Here is a 21872-nt window from a genome sequence, read left to right on the forward strand (position 1 = left end):
TGGTTTTATTACTCATCTTGGCCTTCCTGGCTATTTTTTCAAACTGATGTTAAACCATCAGATATTCCAATTTTGTGTGGGTTCAATATTTTGGGATGACTGCTCTGATGCATCTCAAGATGTCACAATTACAAAGGCAGCCACAAGGCTGTCCTGGCTGTGACCAGGGCACGATGGTGATCAGTTTCTCCAATGGCATCTTTAATGGTTTTTAGGACCTTTTCTCCAGGATAAGATTTTTAGATAGAGGTAATGTTTTTAGTTAGACTGACTGGAAAAAGCTGTGGCTAGAAAAAAGCAGGCAAAGCTCTTGAAAGGTCTGTATGCCTGAAAGGTTCTTTGATATTCCCACCATTCCAATTGAGCTAATAAAAGGCACTACTTCCATCTACAAACTATGTCCTTCTTACATGTAGGCCACCAAAGTCTGTTTATGACTATACCAAAAAATAGCTTAGTTTCATTAGGTCAGTTCTACATACTATTATAAAAATCCAGTGCACAACTCTAACAATGCACATTTTTTTCTGAGTGTCCCTCCTTTACACTCTGCTTTCAAAGGATAAGAATCTAAATCAGTCTTAATTTCTTGGTCATTGAAAGGAAGACATCACATTATTGAGAAAGATATTTTCACTCTTAGAAATAACTCAGAGAAGAAGAATTACTGAGCAAGTGATTAAGAGAGAACTATAGGAAAAAGCAGGATATTTAGGGATTTGGAGCTGTATGAGCAGGTTAAATATATTTAAACCCTGTTTTAAGGAGTCATATTCTATATGTGTTTATGATTTCCTGTAATTTTTTTAACCATTGGTCAATTACAGTTAACTTTGGCAGAAAGATTGGAAATTGGCCAGTGTGATGCCCATATATAAGAAGGGTCGGAAGGATGATGCGGGAAATTACAGGCCTGTCAGCTTGACTTCGGTGACCGGGAAGCTGATGGAGCAGCTCATCCTGAGTACCATCATACAACACATGCGGGACAACCAGATGATCAAGCCCAGTCAGCATGGGGTTATGAAAGGCAGGTCCTGCTTGACAAACCTGATCTCCTCCCATGACAGGGCGACCTGCTTATTGGATGAGGGAAAGGCTGTGGATGTTGTTTACCTTGACTTCAGAAAGGCCTTTGACACCGTTTCCCACAGCATTCTGCTGGCAAAACTGGCTGCTCGTGGCTTGGATGGGCACACGTTTTGCTGGGTAAAAAACTGGCTGGATGGCCGGGCCCAAAGAGTTGTGGTGAACGGAGTTAAATCCAGTTGGCGGCCGGTCACGAGTGGTGTCCCCCAGGGCTCGGTTTTAACATCTTTATTGATGATCTAGACAAGGGGATCAAGTGCACCCTCAGTAAGTTTGCAGATGACACCAAGTTGGGTGGGAGTGTTGATCTGCTCGAGGGTAGGGAGGTTCTGCAGAGAGATCTGGACAGGCTGGAGCGATGGGCTAAGGCCAACTGTAGGAGTTTCAATAAGGCCAAATGCCGGGTGCTGCGCTTGGGCCACAACAACCCCCAGCAGCGCTACAGGCTTGGGGAGGAGTGGCTGGAGAGCTGCCAGTCAGAGAGGGACCTGGGGGTGTTGATTGACAGCCAGCTGAACATGAGCCAGCAGTGTGCCCAGGTGGCCAAGAAGGCCAATGGCATCCTGGCTTGTATCAGCAATAGTGTGGCCAGCAGGGACAGGGAAGTGATCTTACCCCTGGACTCGGCACTGGTGAGGCCGCACCTCGATTCCTGTGTTCAGTTTTGGGCCCCTCACTACAAAAAGGACATTGAATTACTCGAGCGTGTCCAGAGAAGGGCAACGAAGCTGGTGAAGGGTCTGGAGCACGTGTCGTACGAGGAGCGGCTGAGGGAACTGGGGTTGTTTAGTCTGGAGAAGAGGAGGCTGAGGGGAGACCTCATCGCCCTCTACAGCTACCTGAAAGGAGGTTGCAGAGAGCTGGGGATGAGTCTCTTTAACCAAGTAATGAGTGATAGGACAAGAACGAATGGCCTCAAGTTGTGCCAGGGAAGGTTTAGACTGGATATTAGGAAGTATTTCTTTCCAGAACGGGTTGTTAGGCATTGGAATGGGCTGGCCAGGGCAGTGGTGGAGTCCCCATCCCTGGAGGTGTTTAAGAGCAGGGTCAACATAGCGCTTAGGGATATGGTGTGGTTGGGGACTGTCAATGTTAGGTTAATTGTTGGACTGGATGATCTTCAAGGTCTTTTCCAACCTAGACGATTCTGTGATTCTGTGAAAGGAGACATCTCACTGATATTAAGTTCTCAGAAGTTTTATGACAACAGGCTTTCAGGTGGACTAGGATTAGTATCCCCTGAGGGAATGACTACATCATTAGCTCACAACTTGTTTAATGCCAGAAAATCTACATTTGGCAATGGAATGCAGTATTCTTCCTGGTGCACCTGAAATTGTTCAGATTGCTTTGACACATTCTGTGTCTATGCAGAGCGTATGACTTACTTAAAAATAGATTTTGCTCTAAGGCTTTCATATAGGTAGTAACGACTGTGTACTTTTTTCTCTTTGAATGGGATTCCCATGGTTGTTGAGCAGTTTTAACACATAGATTCTGCTTAAATTTTACTTACAAATAAGGTAAGTTTTGGATACCATCATTTATGTCTAGAGCTGCATGCAGAAACACAATTCTTTTTTCTTCAGAACTTTGATATTTTGCCATTCTGTTAACATAGCTAGATATTGCACTGTGTGTATGTTTTAGAAAACAACACTGTTTAGCTCCTCTGGCTATATATTTTAAAGCCCATGAATGCTCTGCTCTGAGGCAACCTATGTGTTTGACCTACAAACAAAGTACAAAACCTGAAAAACTCTGATCTAAGGCAGACAGTCCACATGATCTCAGTTGCCTTGAAAACTAGTGGTCAGTCTGTCCATTTATATTTTCAAAGCCCTCAGGTCCCCAAGACCTCCAGCACACTTGGATACAGGTTGCTCAGATGCAGAAAATTTTCCAGCCAGATGTGAGATAATATTAGGCAGGCAAAAGTAAGGGAGAAATAAACCGCTAAATGATTAACTAAATCCCCTGCTTGGATTCTACCAGGCCTGAGTTGAAGCAGGTTTGTGGGGTTTTTTTCTGTCTAGCTCTGTTCAACTCAGTTTATGACAAGTCAGCGTTAAAGAGAGCATATGGTAGCCAGTATTGCTGTCTCCTAAGAGATAGCAATCTTTTTTATGCATTTGCAAGCAGAAGGAATATAGATTTGACCAATTATATTTTCCTGGCTTCATTGATGAAACGTTGGCCTTCCGTATACTTTTCTATCATTCCCTGATTGATCAGAATTTTCTATTCAACTCCCTACATGCATTTTTTATGCTTCAGAATTATTACTGCATTAAATTCAAATGCAGACAGGATAAGCCTTTTGAGAATGTATGATTCAACCAAACCTCCTCCAATAAAGTCAGTCTGATGAAGGATATCCATCTTTTTCTCAAGTTGTTAATTGATTTAATAGAGCTTAAGGGAGAGCAATTTTGTGCATCTCATGCTTCTCTACTCTGGATCTTACATTATATTTAGAAGATTAAAAAAGAGCTAAAGAAAGAAGGAAAGAAAGAAGACACTATCTATCCATATTTTCATCCACCCAACTGTCCATCCATTCCTTAACTATTGGGCTATTTTTAAAGGGGACTCAGCTTTCATCTTCTTCAATGTTCTGAAATGTTCTATGCCTTATAAGTTTGGTGTCCAGCTGGGAAAAGGATGACAGGTGTCAAAATGAGAACAGTGATACAGACAATGTTTTAAGGCAGTCTGTAATCATGAGATAGCCAGTCTAATTTCAAAAGCCTGAGAAGTCCTGATAATACAGGTAAGTACTTAAAATCTGGGCCAGTTGACCAATCTCTACTTCTTGCAGGTTCTCCCTTCTGAACTGTATTGCTGAACAAATTTCCTAAATGTTCTCGGTAAATAAACACCCATACTTCATTACAGAAGGTAATATGGAATTAGTGCTGTATGATACAGCAGTTGCTGTAGAGACTGTTCCCTTTTATTAACTAAATAAATAAACTGCAATTTGAAAATGTATTTAACAATCACTATTTCAGTTTTCTGCCCCTGAGTAACCAAGTATCTTCATTCCCATTTGTGTGTGTGTGTATGTTTGTGTGTTATGGTCACTAATATGCTAGTATTTACTAAATAATATCTTGGGCAGGTGGCACTTAAGACTGAACTCTTGGTTTAGTAGGGCTTTTTAAATATTGAGTTTGGCCCATTATGTCAGTGAGACTACAGATTTAAACACATGTATTGTCAAATTCTGGCAGAAAGGTGAATCTTAAGAGGTGTGAAGTTTACAAAATCCTATTGGTATCCATATCCTATTGGTATCTCTATCAGAAACTTGTATTAGTATGTGGAAGAGTGGTGTGAATTAACCATCATGTTTATTGTACAAATAAATGAAGCACTCCTTATGTTTTTCTGAAACAGTGATTAAGAAACAGGAGAAAGTTGGTTTTGCTGACAATTACAAAACTTTGTTTAGTCTGCTTGCTCACAGGTTAATATCTACTGTAGCATTGCTTTTCCACTGTCTTTGGATCTTCCAGCCACCTCCTCTATCTGTTAATCTGATGATTCTGGAAGCCATATTAATTCTCATGTATTTGTACTGAAACTCCAGTAATAACCACTTGTTAACACCAATTAATCTGTGGTTGACCTCATATGTGATCTGTGTGTCAGCTACTATTTTTTTCTACTATACCCTTCTAAAAAAAAGCTCAAATGCTACTTATAGCTTTTCTGAATGAAAAGTACTTCTTATATTCACCAAAGTCAGTGAGATTTCACCTGATGGCCAGAAAAAAAATGATTTTGTTTTAGAATAATGTTGGAAAGAGTGCTGTTCTCAGGACAGTGCTTGATTCACCTGATTGCAAGGAAGAGTAGTTGTGCATGAGAGAAGGAAAAAGAGGAAGAGACAGTGGAGTTTCATAAAGGCACCTGAGCTACACTTACGTTTGTGTGACTTATTAGGTAAAATATATTAATTTGGGTGCTTTGTTGTGTAAAAATATGTCAGTTATAATGCAGAACAGGATGTGACGCCTGAACAATACAGCTTCTCTCGCTGAAGAAAGGGAAGGCCCTGAAGAGAACAACTTGTGGATCAAAGCAGAGAGGAAAAAATCTGTGTTTGAAGCTAACTGGGGACTGACCCAGGGGCTAAAAAAAAGTACTGAAGCAAAGAACTAGGTGGCAGGAAAAATCAACGTTAGGAGAAATAGAAAGCTATGGCTTGGATATAAATTTTTGTGTTGACTTATTTCTGATTTGCACTTGTTTGATCAAGATCAGAAACTGAAGCTAGGAATGCTCCCATGGAGAGTTCATTGTGAGCTCTGCAACAGACAAGAAATTTCTTCTGCCATCCCATTCTTCCTTTGTCCTCTCATCCCTTCTCCAGTCCCCTGCAACCCAAATGGCCAAAACAACTGAGTCAGCAAGGAGGTAGTTCTCAAGAGAATGTGCTTTACCTACACCCTATGTGTATGGTTTAGCTGACACAGTAACAACCACAACAACCAGGAAAACAGTTATTTAAAAATCAGTGGTGATTTGTTCACTGAGTTATTTTAAAGCTCTCCAAGAGCTCTGGATCAGAAATACTGTTATCTTGTTAATTGCTAGGTTAACACTTACTTCTTATTATGAATTAAAATCCCATTGGTTCAAAGCCTCTCTCTATAAAATTATTAAGTGGCTTAAATTAAATCTTACTGATTATACTGGATAAATCCCAGTTAGCTGAGCTTGAAATATCCACACTGAAATTATGTTTAGATTTTTTAAGGACATTTCTGTTTGCATCTGATTTGTAACTATTTGATGAAGGCCTACTCTACATTACCATATGGGAGAAACATGAAACTCCTAACTATATCTAACACACAAAATCTAAACACTGATACATTATATATAATCCATAACTTGAAGTGGCAAAAAAGAGCATTTATAAACAATGAGAAGATTTATTTAGGTTTCTTAGACAAATGTGTGACAGAACCCTGAATGCCTGCGTGTGTTTGCGCTAGCATATTTAAGTCAGCTATAGAAGTACACATCTATATATAAGGATATAAAAAGAAAGATAAGGAGCCTGCACAATCCCTTTCTAATTCTGAATCAGCCTTCATCACTGCTTTGCTATGTGAACTGGGACAAGCTTATTATGAGACCATTTGAATTTGCCTTCTAAAGGAAACTACTGAAAAGGGTGCTGGAGTGGGATCAGGCGCGAGGGCTCAGTGATGTTATGTTGTGAGTAGCAACTTGCAACACAAGCGTAAGGAGCTCATCACCCACATTTGGGCTGCTGCGCCAGAGCGCAAGCATACAGCAGTAGAAAAATATTGAAAGAGCTGATTCTAGAGCCCAGTTTTGCAGTGAGCCATGAGGATGATGGTCAATTGTAAGGGTGAAACATGGAGAGCAGGCTCCAGAAGAGATATTACTGCATGGTAAAAATGAAGCTTATTCATTTTATACTCTGGCAATAAAGTAGCAGAGTGACAGCCAGACAGCCCTGAAGATAGAATTTGCTTGAGAATGCCACTTTGACTAATATTGGTAGCAGCAGGGTAAAGAGATGCATAAATGGTATGGGAGGTGTAAAGAGTGGAAGAAATTCTGAGAAGTTCAAATAGGCACGGTGACAGCAAGAACACCCTTGATAGCAGATCATGTGGAGAAAAGAGAAGGAAAACTGGCAGGAGTAAGCTAGTCAATATGGATTAGTAATAACAGGTAGAGTAAAAGTAATGCATCAGACTCTTTAAATACCCAGTGGGCAGACACACTTTATAATGACATGGTATCAGAGTAACAAAGAAAGAGTCACATTACAACTAGAAGCCAAATCATGGTCAAAATTTGACAGATCAAGGATGCACAGGACATCCTCAGCATTAGTACATCCCGAAAATTTTTGTTCTAGGGAGCATGGAAAGGAAGCGGCTATGTAAATAATAAACAAGAAACCACGGGAGATACCTGCAGCCTTCTGTCATCTACATTTAGTAAGTATGCTGTGCTTGCTCTCTGCATGCAGTCACTAAGGCCTTAAATATTTGTGCTTGTGCTTTCCCTCCAGGACTAGACGTGCATTAAAAGCAAAGGGGCCTGATGACAGACAGCAGGGAACTCCGGAACTCCCATTAGCATCTGTGCATGAGACCTGGCAGACACAGGATGCAGGTGCATAGGCAGTGCCACCTTCTTTACATCAGTTAAATATTCTTTTCCAAAACAATTTCAGTTCATCTCCTTGCCCAAGGTTTTAAATTTATTTAATCATTAATAACATTTAAGTATAATTACATTACTCACTTCATGAAGTAAATATAGGCTGAGGATTATTTTCATAAGAAATATGTTCTTATAATTTATTCAGATAGATTTTAAAATTATTTAAGACTACACCTTAATCTCTACATTTATGAATAAATTTATCTATATTGATTTTATATCATAGGAGAGCCCTTAAAAACCTTGTCATTTTAAGGTAGTATATTATAAACATAGACTGGTGGCATAGGAAATATATGTTGAGATATACTGTAAGAGTGAGAAATATAAAGACCATATTGGAGTACATAATGAAATGTATGTACTTAGTAGTATGCAAAGATATCAACAGAGTATTCGACAGTATTCTTCTAATACATACGTCTTGGACACATGTGTTTGCTTGTATGTGCCTGAAAGTCTCTGTATGTGTGTATATATATATGCATATATATGCTCTCCCACACATATGTGTACATGAACATATATATATGTGTGTACAACTGTACATATTTGTATATTTAATGTTAAAAAAATCAAAGTTTAACTAATTAATGTGTGCCATTAGAACTGTATTTCAAATTAATTTGAGTTAAATATTTAGAGGTTAATATAACTCATGTAAGAGTGTGTGCTTGTACAACTGAAGTTATAATCTACAAGGAAAAAGGTAAGAGGAAAGAAGATTCTGCTCCCAGTCCCAATTACGTTCTTTGGAAATGAAATGTCCTGATGTTCTATATTCTGCAAGGACACATGATCTGTATCTATTTTCAGTGAACATCTTCTCACATGGTGGACTAAAAATAGGCCAGCCACGAACTTTAAATAATGGCTCAGGAAGGGTATTAACCTCTTTCTCACATTCTAAGTTTGTCCCATTGCTGTAAGTATCAATATTATGAAGAACGTATCTGGTGTTAAGAGAATGACAAAGCAAGCTACATACACTCCATTTCTGCTTCTCTACAGTTGTCATTGCTGCTTAATTCCTTTCAAGGTGTGTAATATATTAAGCTGTCCACACATAATATTGACAGCATTTCTCTTCCTCTCAGTAGTGGATCTGTTCTGTGCCAGATGCTAAAAAGCATGAACTATTTCATTTCCAAGCACTACTGATGGGAGACTTTTTACTCTTGGTGAATTATGGATGATTCTGAAAACTTGTATTTTCATAAATACACAAGTGTTTATACAATGTATGTCAATGAGTAGCTAGATTTTTGTTTTGGGGACTGTGGGTGTCTGTACTATCCACTGTATTTCCCAAATAATCTGGTACAACTCCCATAATGTAACGCTGTCATCAAGTATATTTTTCAAGTGATTCTCAGTCATTCTACTCTTTTCTTACTTTTTTCATAGACACAGACACACCTTTGCTTCCTGATTTTCAATTTAGTACAAGAAAAAACTCCTCACTATGGATTAAACTTATTTTTAATATATGTAAGTGACATTCATGAGATCACAGAAAAATAAATAATAGTTTTCAGTTGCATAGTTAACTAATGACTGCAATCCAGGCTAAAATGAAAACTGTTAACTACAAAGAATGGGACTTTTCTTCGTATATAACCACACAGGTATTTATTTTATCTACAAAACAGCTTAGCTTTCTAGTAAGGCACCATCCATTGCTTCAAATGTAATAGAGTGATTAGAGTGCACAAACATGCAATGATCAGCCCACAAAACTTGCAACTGTACGTGCTTTAGGGCACTTATTAATATCCTCTCAACCAACCACAGAGATTTTGCTTTTCACAAATGAGGGAAAAGAAAAACTAATTTAGTAAGAAGAAAATTCACAAACATAGACTCCACAGAACAAGATGGGAGATTAAAATCCTCTTAGGGGAACTCCATGTCAGTCAGTGCTCCACTCCTTCTGAGGCTGGCTTAGGATCCAGTGCTACCACTGAGTAGCACTGTGTGAAGGTATCATGAAGAAGATGGAGACAACAGATAAAAACCATTGCCTTGAACTCATCCCACGAGTTACCGGGAAGTCTGTACTTGTACTCACAGTGTCAGACTCCTCATTTTGTAACAGCTTTTAACTCCACTTACCTCTAACAATCTTGTATCACAGTAGTTTAGTCTCAAGGGGAGAAAGACTTTTGTTAATCACTAAAAATATCAGACACTATGTTCTTCCAGTGTTAGACACTTATCTTTAAGTTAAACAAGTATAATTCAACACCTTGTGCATCCATATCTATGCTAAATTTAATTAGCTGTCAATTTATAAGTAATTTCAATTTTTTTTTCAATTCCCATTTACATTTAATTTCTTATAAAAGACTTCATCAAAAGAGATTACACTTTCAAAAGATTATTTTTCAACTGAGGAGGAGACCCCTGATTTTTCAGGTACTAAGACTTTAGAAAAAAAAAAATCAGTATTTCACCTTTGGTTTACCTGCAAGACAATTTTTGGAGAAAAGTATTTGCTTATTGTGTATGTTAGATAACAGCAAAAGTCCAAAACTACAGATTAGAAAGAGTTTTGTGCAGGTTTCAAAATAATGTATATTTTTTTTTGTTCAAGTGGCACTAGGAAAAAGGCAAAACAATGATCTAGCATTGCCATGACATGCAGAGTTTAACTTGGCTATCTGTCACAGCTTTAATAAGATGTACCTCGTCAAATCACCAGTATACCAACAGGAAATTAAGTTCATAAATGTGCATTCAGAACAGATTTTGTGCTTGCTGTTTCTGGTTCTCCTTGTCGCCTTTGAGATCACACGCTTTTAAAAGGCAACTCCAAATTTATGCATGGGAAATGCTGTGTACTCTTCTGTATGCTGTTACTACCATAATCATAATGTGCAAGTGAGTGCATAAAAATAGGCACATACATTTGCTTCTGCATCAGCCAGTTCAAGCCATATTTATCTCCTCTTGCTGGTGGTGAGTCACAACTCTAATCTTCATTTGTGGTGACTTTCATGGACATTGGCACATTTAAAGGGTGACCACTCAAGACAGAAACTTTCGTATTACGTGACCCTCCCCAGCACTTTTACTGACTCCAAACAAATATGCTTCAAAAGACTTTATCCTGCTTCTGAATCTAGAATTAAGATTCCACAGTGAAAACTGAAGGAAAAGATGTTCCCTCTCACCACCTCCAAGGATGAGATATACAGCAAAGGGATGTGGACATGTCCATACCATGCATCCCTGTCTTGTCTGTACCACATTTCCTACTGGGATCAGGGCTGCATCCTGCCCCCTGCTTTCCCCGTTCCCCTCCCCATGCTCCTGTTATGCAAGTGCCATGAGTTTTTACTGCAGAAGCCCATGAGGGGAAAACGGAGAACCCTGGCATGTACCAGACTGGTTTTCTACAGACAGATCCTGCATGTCCTAATCTTGAATTAAAACAGACTGTGTAGTTTCCAACCCTGCATAAAGAATTTTCATTAGATGTAAGGAAGAAATTCTTCACAGTGAGGGTGGTGAGACACTGGCACAGGTTGCCCAGAGAAGCTGTGGCTGCCCCCTCCCTGGCAGTGTTCAAGGCCAGGTTGGACGGGGCTTTGAGCAACCTGGTCTAGTGGAAGGTGTCCCTGCCCATGGCAGGGGAGTTGGAACTAGGTGATCTTTAACGTCCCTTCCAACCCAAACCATTCTATGCTTCTATGGTTCTACGAACTATTGTCAATTATAAATCCAGTAATGGATGCTTTCCATTGTTTTGTTGTGAGAGTACCCCGCTTACAATAACTGTCACAAAATACCACACTTGATGCAGCACTAAGGACCATGCAGGATCATTTTCAGAATCTTACACCTGACTCATTAGGCTGCAATAGGTACCATAACGTACTTGTTACATTCAAGTTCTATTCCTATGGGAACAGAACTTCACACATTTCTGCTCAGTTTCAGAAAGAGCATCTTATAAAGATGAAGAAGCTTGTTAAAAAGAAACTAAAAGCAGCTTCTTATAGGCTGGTTGGAAATTACAGATGGAGACCAATGTTAAGTGATATACCTAGACAAATACATAAAATAATGTATCCATTACCTCTTAGGGGTTAGCTCTTACAGCTATAATTTTTAAAAAATTTAAACTCAGTGGTTGAAATTGACTAAAAAAACAAATTAATATTAGGAATTATTAGGAAAGGAATTATTCATATTACTATAACATCAGTATGCTGGATGCAGATCTCGTGCTCTCATCTCTAAAAGACTGTATTACAGCCAGGAAAAAATCTTGAGAATGGCAAGAAGAATGACCATGGGGGTGAGCTGGCTTCCATACAAGAAAGAATTAAGTAGGCTGCGTCTCTTTACTTTCAAAAAAATACAGTTTAAGGATGTTATCATAGAAGTCTATAAAATCATAACCGGCATGCAAAGGGTGGGTAGGAATTGACTCTACTATCACTTTTGCTACAAGAATTAATGGCCCTCAAAACCAAAAAACCAGTAGGACACAGGTTCAATCCCAAGACAAGGAGGTGGTTTCTCATGCAGCAGAGTACAGGTCTGTGCTCCGTGCCAAAGGATGGTGTGGTTGCAGAGTATGTGGATTCAAGAGGAGTGTAAGTAATTGGAAGAGACATGCATTAAGGATTGCCCAGTAGACAAATCTCATCAGTCTCAGAGAATCCCTTGAGCTGAAAATATCTGGAATCTAAGAGAGTCATTAAGGGAAATACCATACTTGCCCAGTTCTCATTTTTCTGTGGGCATCCACCTACAGCCACTGCTGGCAAGGCTGGTAACTTACACAAACGCCAGAGCTGAACCACTTTGAATTTTCTTACACTCTGTTCTTAGATGAAACTGCTTATATGTATGTCTTTAAACTTTTGGATCTCAGATGTCCTTTAGAAATAGATTTCTCTTAGCTGGGGGGGGGGGGTGGGGGGGGGGGGGGTGGGGTGGGGGGTGTTGTTGGGTTTTGTGTGTTCCTGTTTACCATCTCCATTTCATGTCATGACAGTTATAAAGACATTTGGGACTAGGGCCTTCTGATGCCAAATGATGTTCAAGCAAGTAGGTGGTAAAAACTCCTAGTTAAAAAATGTGAACTTCAGAAATCTTCACAAGTATCTCTGTCTGCTGAAAAAGCAGACATGATATTTATATAAGGGATACATGCAAAGTGCTACCAATTGTTAATTGCTACCTCAAGAAATGAGGGGGGGAGATAGTTAATTGCAAATGCTTTTAAAGGCAGCATTTATTTCACATGTCAACTGTTGTCTGAAGATGTAGTCTTTTTTCTAAGCTAGTCATCTAGGTTTTCTTTACAGTGAGAGTGTGCATTGAGGGAGGGTGGTATGTGCAGAGGAAGCCTGATGATTAGTTCAGACTCGTTGTAGAACTTATATGGAGCTATAGATAGTCTTGATTAATCCAACCTTGCATGGCCTGGAAGAAGCAATTTAAAATCTTCCATCTCTACCAAAATTGTAACTGACAGGAGTCTCCTGACTATTTGATTCTCAAGAAGGCTGGACAGTTATTATCAGATAAGTCTAATTACGAAAAAGGGGATATTCTTTTCAGTAAGAGTGAAATTTCTGAATGTAATGAAAAGAAACTTTAATTCTTTACTTTCATCAGAGAGCACCTTTCCTTACGAGCAGGTGGTAGTAGTAGTACACCACATATGGCAACGCATGGTTAATTCAGTTTCAGTGTGTAGAGCTGAGTATATCCAATTAACTACATTACCATGGAACTTATATACCCAAATTGTGCAACTAACTTAACCAGGGAGAAGATAAAGTTTTTAAATCCCATTTTCTAATAAGTGTCTACCTTAATTCCCAGTCATTGAGGGGAATCTCGTTATTAATACAAACTTATCCCTGAATGGTACAGGTCAGCTACCAGTTGCTTTACTCAGCTATGAAGCAGCTAGAGAGAGCCTTGTAAACTTTAAAAATATTCAGGATTCTTTTTTCCTTTTTTTTTTATAAAACCCTAGTTAAATCCCCACAATAAACATGACTCTATTTCTGTTACCCAACAAAGTTAGCCACTCACACATATGCATCAAACCTTTTCTTAGCTTTTCCTTATTTTAATAATTCAATCTACTATAAATGTTCCATACATTATCTTTAGAAGCTCAGTAAAATGAACATTCATCTTCTTTTACCAAAAAAGTCTTTCTACTATAAGCATATACAGCTTTATTAGTAGTATTTTTTCATTTAAGAATGAATTTCACACCAGATTTTTACTGCTAATTCTGTGTCCTTTAGCTATTTTTAATGGTTGAATGATCATATTTATATCATGCATAATTACTTCTCTGCTAAAAAAGAGCGAGTCGAACTTCTAAACATGGACCAAAAAAGTTCATGGTTCCTAAAGAGAGCCTAGCTGTGGAAAATTTCAGCCCATACAGTAAATTTGAATGACTGAGAACAAAGACAACTGAAAACATCGCAAGATTTTTTGTAACATTTCATGATATTCATGCTATAATTATGCAGTATTTTATGTGTTTTGTTCTGCTTACTGTAAATGAGGACATAACCGTTTCAGTTGAATCAGAAGCTGCTTTCATTGAGATTCTAAATGTTTAATTCTAAGAATCATAGAACCATAGAATCATCTAGGTTGGAAAAGACCTTGAAGATCATCCAGTCCAACCATTACACAAACACTGACTGTTCTCAACTACAACATATTCCTAAGCACTATGTCAACTCAACTCAAACACCTCCAGGGATGGGGACTCCACCACCTCCCTGGGCAGCCCATTCTAACACCTAACAACCCGTTCTGGAAAGAAATACTTCCTAATATCCAGTCTAAACCTTCCCTGGCACAACTTGAGGCCATTCGTTCTTGTCCTATCACTCATTACTTGGTTAAAGAGACTCATCCCCAGCTCTCTGCAACCTCCTTTCAGGTAGCTGTAGAGGGCGATGAGGTCTCCCCTCAGCCTCCTCTTCTCCAGACTAAACAACCCCAGTTCCCTCAGCCGCTCCTCGTACGACCTGTGCTCCAGACCCTTCACCAGCTTCGTTGCCCTTCTCTGGACACACTCGAGTAATTCAATGTCCTTTTTGTAGTGAGGGGCCCAAAACTGAACACAGGAATCGAGGTGCGGCCTCACCAGTGCCGAGTCCAGGGGTAAGATCACTTCCCTGTCCCTGCTGGCCACGCTATTGCTGATACAAGCCAGGATACCATTGGCCTTCTTGGCCACCTGGGCACACTGCTGGCTCATGTTCAGCTGGCTGTCAATCAACACCCCCAGGTCCCTCTCTGACTGGCAGCTCTCCAGCCACTCCTCCCCAAGCCTGTAGCGCTGCTGGGGGTTGTTGTGGCCCAAGTGCAGAACTCAATTCTTATCCTATGATAAACTCAAAGTATAATAAAATGCAGGATTAATTAAAAACTTAAGAAATGCAGTAAATATTTATTCTTGAATGATGCACCTAGGGTATCTGTGCTATCACCTGAATATTATAGGCTTGTTTAGTTACTGGCATGTAAGATGGTATATCCCATCCAACATACAAACAATTGTGTTCTGTCTTTAAAAGGCTCTAATTTATTATCCATTAGTAACATCAAAAAGCTACTACCTGCACTACCAAACTGCACATGCTGAAGTGGTAGCTAAAATAGCATTTGAAACTGCTAAACTAAGCAAATGCCCAAGTGGTGTTTCCAGGGCACAGTGCATGAGCTGCCAGAATTTGGACAGATTGGTTGGAAAACCTGTTCTGGCACTGCCGCTATCCAGTTCTTACTTTTTTTTTTTTTTTTGGTCTTTGTCTGGGGCAACTACTATCTTGTCATCAGGGCAGTGTGCAACCTGATTGTAGCTAAGTAAGTTTTTCTTATATAATACAGAGAACAAAGAAGACATGCTAAGTACAGCATGATCATAACAAAACCAGAAGCGACTCCTTCTGTGAAATTCTATTCTTACTCCATGTTTTTAGTGGCTCATGTATTTTTGAAATTTTCCATGCTTGATCTCTCCACAGAAGTGCTTTTTGTTTTTTATGCTTGACCAAATGTGCCTTCCTGCTCTTAAGCAATAAGAAAAAAGGAAGGGAAGGGAAAAGGACTAGGGGAAGGGGGGAGGAAGGGAGGAAACAAAGAGGGAGGAAGGAAAGGAAGAAAAGACAGGTAATTAGAGTGCCATAACTGAAATTTGTTGTTAGTAAAAGATTTTGCAATGGAAGGGTATTAGACTTCATTTATGGAGAAATGCTTTCCTTAAAAGTAGAAACAGATGACAGTGTTTCTGATGTCAGCCACTGATGTGTCTGTACATGCTTCTGTTCTTTTAAAACAAAAGTTCCATACTGACCAAGATTCATGTTTTGATTGTGACTGTACTGTAGGGAAAATTCCCACACTTTTCTATCCTACATGATAGATTTGTATAGTACATTGTCACCGTGACATTTCAAAAGCTACCAAGGAGAGCCACAGGGTAAACTGGCAGAGGCAGTGCAGAAGCCAGAGCCCTCCAAAACACAAATTCACAATATAACCAAAGGACTCAGGCTACATCTAAGTTAGGGAATTAAATTGGCCCATGAACTGGAATTCAGTCATCTGTACTGTTAAGCTGTTAGAACAATCATGGTTTGGCCTGATTTTGACTTGAACCACCTAGCAATGACCCAGCAATTTTGGGTACCATTCACCATTCCCAATTGGCAGTTTGTAAGGAGGGAGGTTACTATCAGACTTTTGTAACACAGACATGGCAGAACTGTGCCAGCTGTCCTCAGAGTCTGCAAACGGGCAAGGCATTGTTTCTTATAACTATTTAAATATGGAACTTGATTGATTTTGGCAATGGATTGTATGACATGTTTTCCCTTCACAACAAAATGCAAGATTCAATGGTACAGACAATCCATCACAGACCTATGCTCTTATGCCACAAAACTTGTTAAAAAAACCCACCCTTCACATATCTTTTCAAAAGTACACACCATCCTGTGCTCTGTTGGGTGTTATATATACATTTTATATACATACATATATATATGTACACACGTATATAGACAGACATATATGCAGCACCACTCCTCTCATGGCAGAGGATACTGAAAGGCATTACTTGAAAATTAACACAGATTTCATCACGTATCAGACTATTTCTCCTTTATTTTCCCCTCTTCTCATTTTTTTCTCTTTTTCCTGTTTATGTTTTCTTCTCTCTGAATTTTTCAACTTGATTCTTCTCCTGGGTTTTTTTCCTTCAGTAGAGGATATAAGCAATGGATAACACAAACATCCTTGAGCACATCAGGCATGAACACCACCCAACAGAAGACAGTCAAATTTATATTTCCATTAAGCAGCTATCTGTGTTACAGCAAGATGAACACTGCCTTCCTCCCACATCAGCACCTTGCCAAAGAAAATTCCAACTGCTTCCACCCATAACGTAACTCAATGTAACATAACGTTACACAACATAACACTACACAACATAATAAAAACCCCAAAACTGGAATACAGACTACAGTTTTAACAAAAGAGAATTTTGATATCTTGTATATCCAGGTTCCTCATCTCAGGTGAAGACCATTTTAACCATTTTAACTACTTCACAGAATGAAACAAAGCAGATCTCTCTTCACTGTGGCTTTCAGTGGTTTCATCTGCACAGATGTGTAGTTAGCAAGTGGGGAGAGCAGAAAAAACCTTTCATCCAGGATCCTTCTAGTCCAGCTCCTCTCTATTTTAAAGAACGGCAGAATACCATGAGTTTCTCTCAACAAATAAGGACAGGGTTTTACTCTTTGACATCCTTGGGTGGCAGGGACTCTGACAGACTGCTACAGAACAGAGTGTAAATCTGCTTATTTCTTTGTGTCAATTTAATATAAAATTCATACTTCTGCTCATTCATTGACTAGGTCAAATGAGATTAAATGTTATATAACAGAATCAGAAAGAACATTTCAACACAGAAACAGCAAAGACATCAATGTTTTCTGTACCATGAAGAACTACCCATATATTTTAATCTTACCTCCCTGAGTGGATCATTGAGCTCATTCAGAATGTTTTCTTCATCAAAGATCTTGCCTTGGTAGCGGTGCTCATAGTAATCATGGATCTTCTGGCGCATTTCAGCAGGTAACTTGTGGAAAGACATGTACTGTTCCACTTGTTTGTACTGTCAGGACAATAAAAGGAAGAATCAGAAAAAAACCCCACTTTTTTACTCTCTAAAGGCACCTAGAAAATGAAAATTCATTCAAGTATCCACTTAAGCTTTATGTATTTTATAAAGATAACATTTTATTCATATGTCAGAGAAACCTCACATGAATATTAGTTAATTTAGTATTACTCACGTGACAGCACAACTATAAATTACAGAAAATGCCTTTAGTGGCAGTGCTAATATCCACATCAATATTTAAGTTTTAGAAGCCAAACCTCACCCTTTTCATGTGTTCTCTAAATTCCAAGCTATACAGAAGTTATGAAAGTACATCAATATAATTTTTACCTCATTCCATGCAGCAGACAGGGAAACTGTACACAGTGTTGATCTATGTCTCTAGTGCTGCATTTGGAGAGAGTTTAAGGTGTGGAATTTCAGAAACTGTCTATGCTGTATTAATATACAACACATTAATGTGTATGCTTATAAAGTGACTGAAGAACAAAGCTAAAATCTATGGAGATAATGAAGTAGAAAGTATTACTCAGGAGGAATGAAGAGAGAAGTGAACTGGAAAAACAGGCATGGCATCAGGAAATAGTGGGGCAAGAGAGAGATGCCAGGACCCAGGAGACTCAGAGGACCTCACTTCATTTACCTTGTGCATTTGGTTTCCTTGTTGCTATTAGTCTTCTGTCCTGTCTTCTGTATTGTTTGCTTCCCTTCTTCAGAAGCCTTTTTGGATAGCATAATTTTCAGAAAAAAACCGTCCCAAACTAACATACTCAGAGTTGTATTGTACTAAACTGTATGATACATGCGAGACCCACAAAATGGAGAAGTTGCCTAAACAGCAAATGGACAAGGACCCCCTGACCAAGACTTCTGCCCCTCATACCTCCCATATTGTCTCAGCTGAAGAGGATAAGGCACTGAGACACAGAAGGATAAAACCCCTCCCAGGCTTATAGGTGAGTTACAACTTGGCAGGAGCTTGGTTTACTTATGTAAAGAGTCTTAATTTAATTTTTTATTCATTTTTTCACGCTTAATTAGGCAATTTTAACTGTTTTCAATGAAAAAGCTAATGAAGTCTTAATTAGGATCAGCATCTCTGTAGAGCAATTAAATGAATTATAATGTACCCGCACTCCTTACAAACTGCAGCACATATCCTTTAACTTGTATAATTGAAGGCTGCTCCATCCTCTGGAATTTAAATTAGTTTTTGCTTTGTAAAGGGGCAAAAGATTACATGAGGCCACGTGTACAACATGCATTCCACAAATAAGAGGATAGTATTTTTGCATAGGAGTATTCAACAATGTATGATGAATATGTAAGTCTGATTTAACCTCTCTACAAGCTATTTTGCACCTCTGAAGCAAGAATTCTTCACCCCCATTCTTTAGAAGTGAGACTTAAATTTGCATGCTCATTATTGGTTTCTGTTCTGATATGGAGAAATTTATCCCTACACTGTGGGTTTGAATCAGAGTTCTGAGTCACCAGAAGACAGATATACTCTACCATAAACAAAGTATTGCTTCTAAAATTACCCTACTAATCAGTTACAGCTAATCTAGACACAGATTTATTTAGAGGGAAGGGAGAAGATCGCCCAGTGCTGTATGTATTTCACCAAGGTGGTCACACAGTCCCAGCTGCCACGCAGTGCTCCAGCTTTTCTGCAGCAAAGCCAGGGAGGAGATGCTGCACTGCACAATGTCCCCTTTGTGTCTGTGTCCAGCCCTCCACTGCCATGGCCTCATGTAAGGATATGCAACACGTCATGTGCCGTAGCATACACGGACAGGGAAAGGACTTCACTATGCTCTCTAGCACAGAGGCTGCACCCTCAACCCAACGTTATTTGCATACAAATATGCTTGAGCAACACTAATAAAGAGTAATGCTTGCTAATAAAAAATATACATTAACTGAAATGTATAATGCAAGAGAGCTGCTAAGGACTTTTATACCAGAATAACCTTGAAGAAGAGAACATTCATGCTAAAATCAATTTGCTTTGCCAGCGATTTACACCGCTCCTTTCCATTAGTGCTGTTACTTGAATAGGTGCTTTCTCCCACACAAATGAGTTCTCTTCTCTACCAGGGTTTATGCTTACACATGAGAATTGAGGGAAACAAAAAAAATAAAACTAGTAGGAATGTAGTGCTTATCACTGGTATGTCTCAAAATGTTTCCAAATTAATGACACATAGAATAATAGGAATAGCAACATTTTCTTTAAAAAAATCTACAACAAGGAAGTTAAAGTTCCAGAAAGGAGGTTAAAATTCCCAGAAATATCTACCCATCTAAAATACTATCAAGGTCTCTTCCCATGTCAAAATATCTGACCCTGTGTGTATACAGTATACTATCACTATCACCCTGTAATAAATCTTTTCCTAATCTTTCTCAGTGTGATTTTGACTCATTCATGCTACTACTACTCTATTCTTCACATTTGTTTATAGCATTCATGTGAAGTGTTCCGTCAAAACTTTTAACTTATTCGTTTCTTCAGCAACTGATACCTTTCACTAACTCAGTCCAAGTAAAGATTGCTTTTTTATTTCTCAGAAAAGCAAGTTCATTTTTTCAGCCTGCTATATGTTATCGGCAATATTGAGGGTTTTCCAGATTAGTTGTCACTGTGGTGTGTCACATGCCAGTTGCAAAAAAATGTGCTACAATGAAGATACAAAGAGAGCAAACTTAATATGGTCTTGTTCATTTTCTGTAATAAACTACTATTTTGTCCAAATTAATTTTGAAAAGTATTTTCTCTGTGGGTACCACAGATATCAGTAATGCTTAGAAATGGAGATAGTTTTCACTTTAAATAATTACACTGATTTTTGTTGGCTTTTTTTTTTTTTTCACTCATGAAAAAATGCAAATAACTTAAAGAGAACTGGACTGTTTTCTGGGAAAAAAATCACATGTCAAAAAACATTTAAAAATTCTCATTAGCACTGTGAATCCCTAAATAAATACAAAAATTCAGTAGCTTCTTCCCCTAATTTTTCTAAGTATTATTTTACATGTGAAATTGATAAAATTGTCAGTGAAGTTAAATTTTGTCAAAACTTTGTATTTTAATCATATTTAAAAGAGCTGTAACTGATCCTGAGTCATCCATCAGACCTGACACTTGAACCTGCATCTTCATATGTGAGTGGAATAATATCTCTCTAATGAGTCTTCTCATCACACTGTATCCCATATCTTTTCCCTCTAGACTGAAAATTTCATTTTGCTTGGGGTTTTGATTGTTTGGTCGTTTTTTTCTTGTTTTCTTTGGTTTATTCAGAAAAGAGACACAATACCACATTCACAAAAGCACCTCTGGTGCTTTTCTTACATCTGTGAATGCCACAGCAAGTTCCTTCAAAACTGACTTTAGTTTTTTTTATTATTATTTTTATTATTTTGGCTTTTCTTATGCCACATGAGAAGCAGCAGACTACACTCTTTTTCAATTTAAAATTGCCTTTCCATCCTTGCTCCTGTCCTGCACCAAGGAGCACTTGATTTTCCAGGGACAACTAGTAAGAGTCTCCACATGTGAACATCTAAAGGGATGTCGGAGGCCTCTAAAGGCAATGGCAAACTAACTCCAATCTCAGGGTTCTGAAGAGAGAACGAAAAGACATCCAGGTTATTCAGCAGAGCCTGTGCTGGATGAAAACATGGCAAGACAAAGGAAAGCTAAGATAAACTTTTTAAAATGAGAACATTGTTTTGTCTAATGTTACTACACACAAGTATGAGCTTATTTCCATAAAACCCTGGTAATCAAATGCTTTCAGACAGCTTTAAAAAATGTCTTAATACATAATGATGTAACTGACTGCAATTAAATAAAAAGATTGCCAACTTACTTTCCTTCCCTGGCTGGCTTATACTCTGAAATATGGAGATCACAAGCCTTCTGATCCTACTTGATGCATTTTAAAATGTTTTTATTATCGGTACAAATACCTATTTTTGTATCCTTCTGTGTTTCTATACTATCTACACTTGTTTTGGCCTGTACAAAGAATATATTCTTTTTGTATTTTAATTTTTATCTCTCTCAAATTAATTACATGTTGTCTTATATTTTCATAAAAGTAAACTATTTTTGAACGCTGATGCTGTTTTTCATACCTGTTACAACTATGTATTCCTGGTCTATTCAATATTTCACTGAATGGAAGAAATACTGTGTTGCTGACCACTCCACACCTGTTTTTTAAGATGAATATTCAATTGTTTGTCCTAAAACAAGTAGAGTGTGATTTATATATTGCACTGCCATAATTTCAGTAATTTCTATCCCAGTGTTTTATATTTTTTTATTATCACTGAAATTAAAATG

At 38.3% G+C, this 21872-nt stretch overlaps 1 protein-coding gene across 1 annotated transcript in view; it reads right to left on the bottom strand.

Moving 5' to 3' along the window:
• Positions 1-21872, bottom strand: part of HCN1 (hyperpolarization activated cyclic nucleotide gated potassium channel 1) — a 207816-nt gene that overhangs the window by 32864 nt on the left and 153080 nt on the right. The window contains exon 5 of the mRNA XM_074813024.1: positions 17357-17503. Within this exon, the coding sequence (XP_074669125.1) occupies positions 17357-17503 (147 nt within the window). The remainder of the gene's footprint in view (positions 1-17356; positions 17504-21872) is intronic.

This window comes from Strix aluco, chromosome Z (assembly GCF_031877795.1).
Source record: "Strix aluco isolate bStrAlu1 chromosome Z, bStrAlu1.hap1, whole genome shotgun sequence".
NCBI lineage: Eukaryota > Metazoa > Chordata > Aves > Strigiformes > Strigidae > Strix > Strix aluco.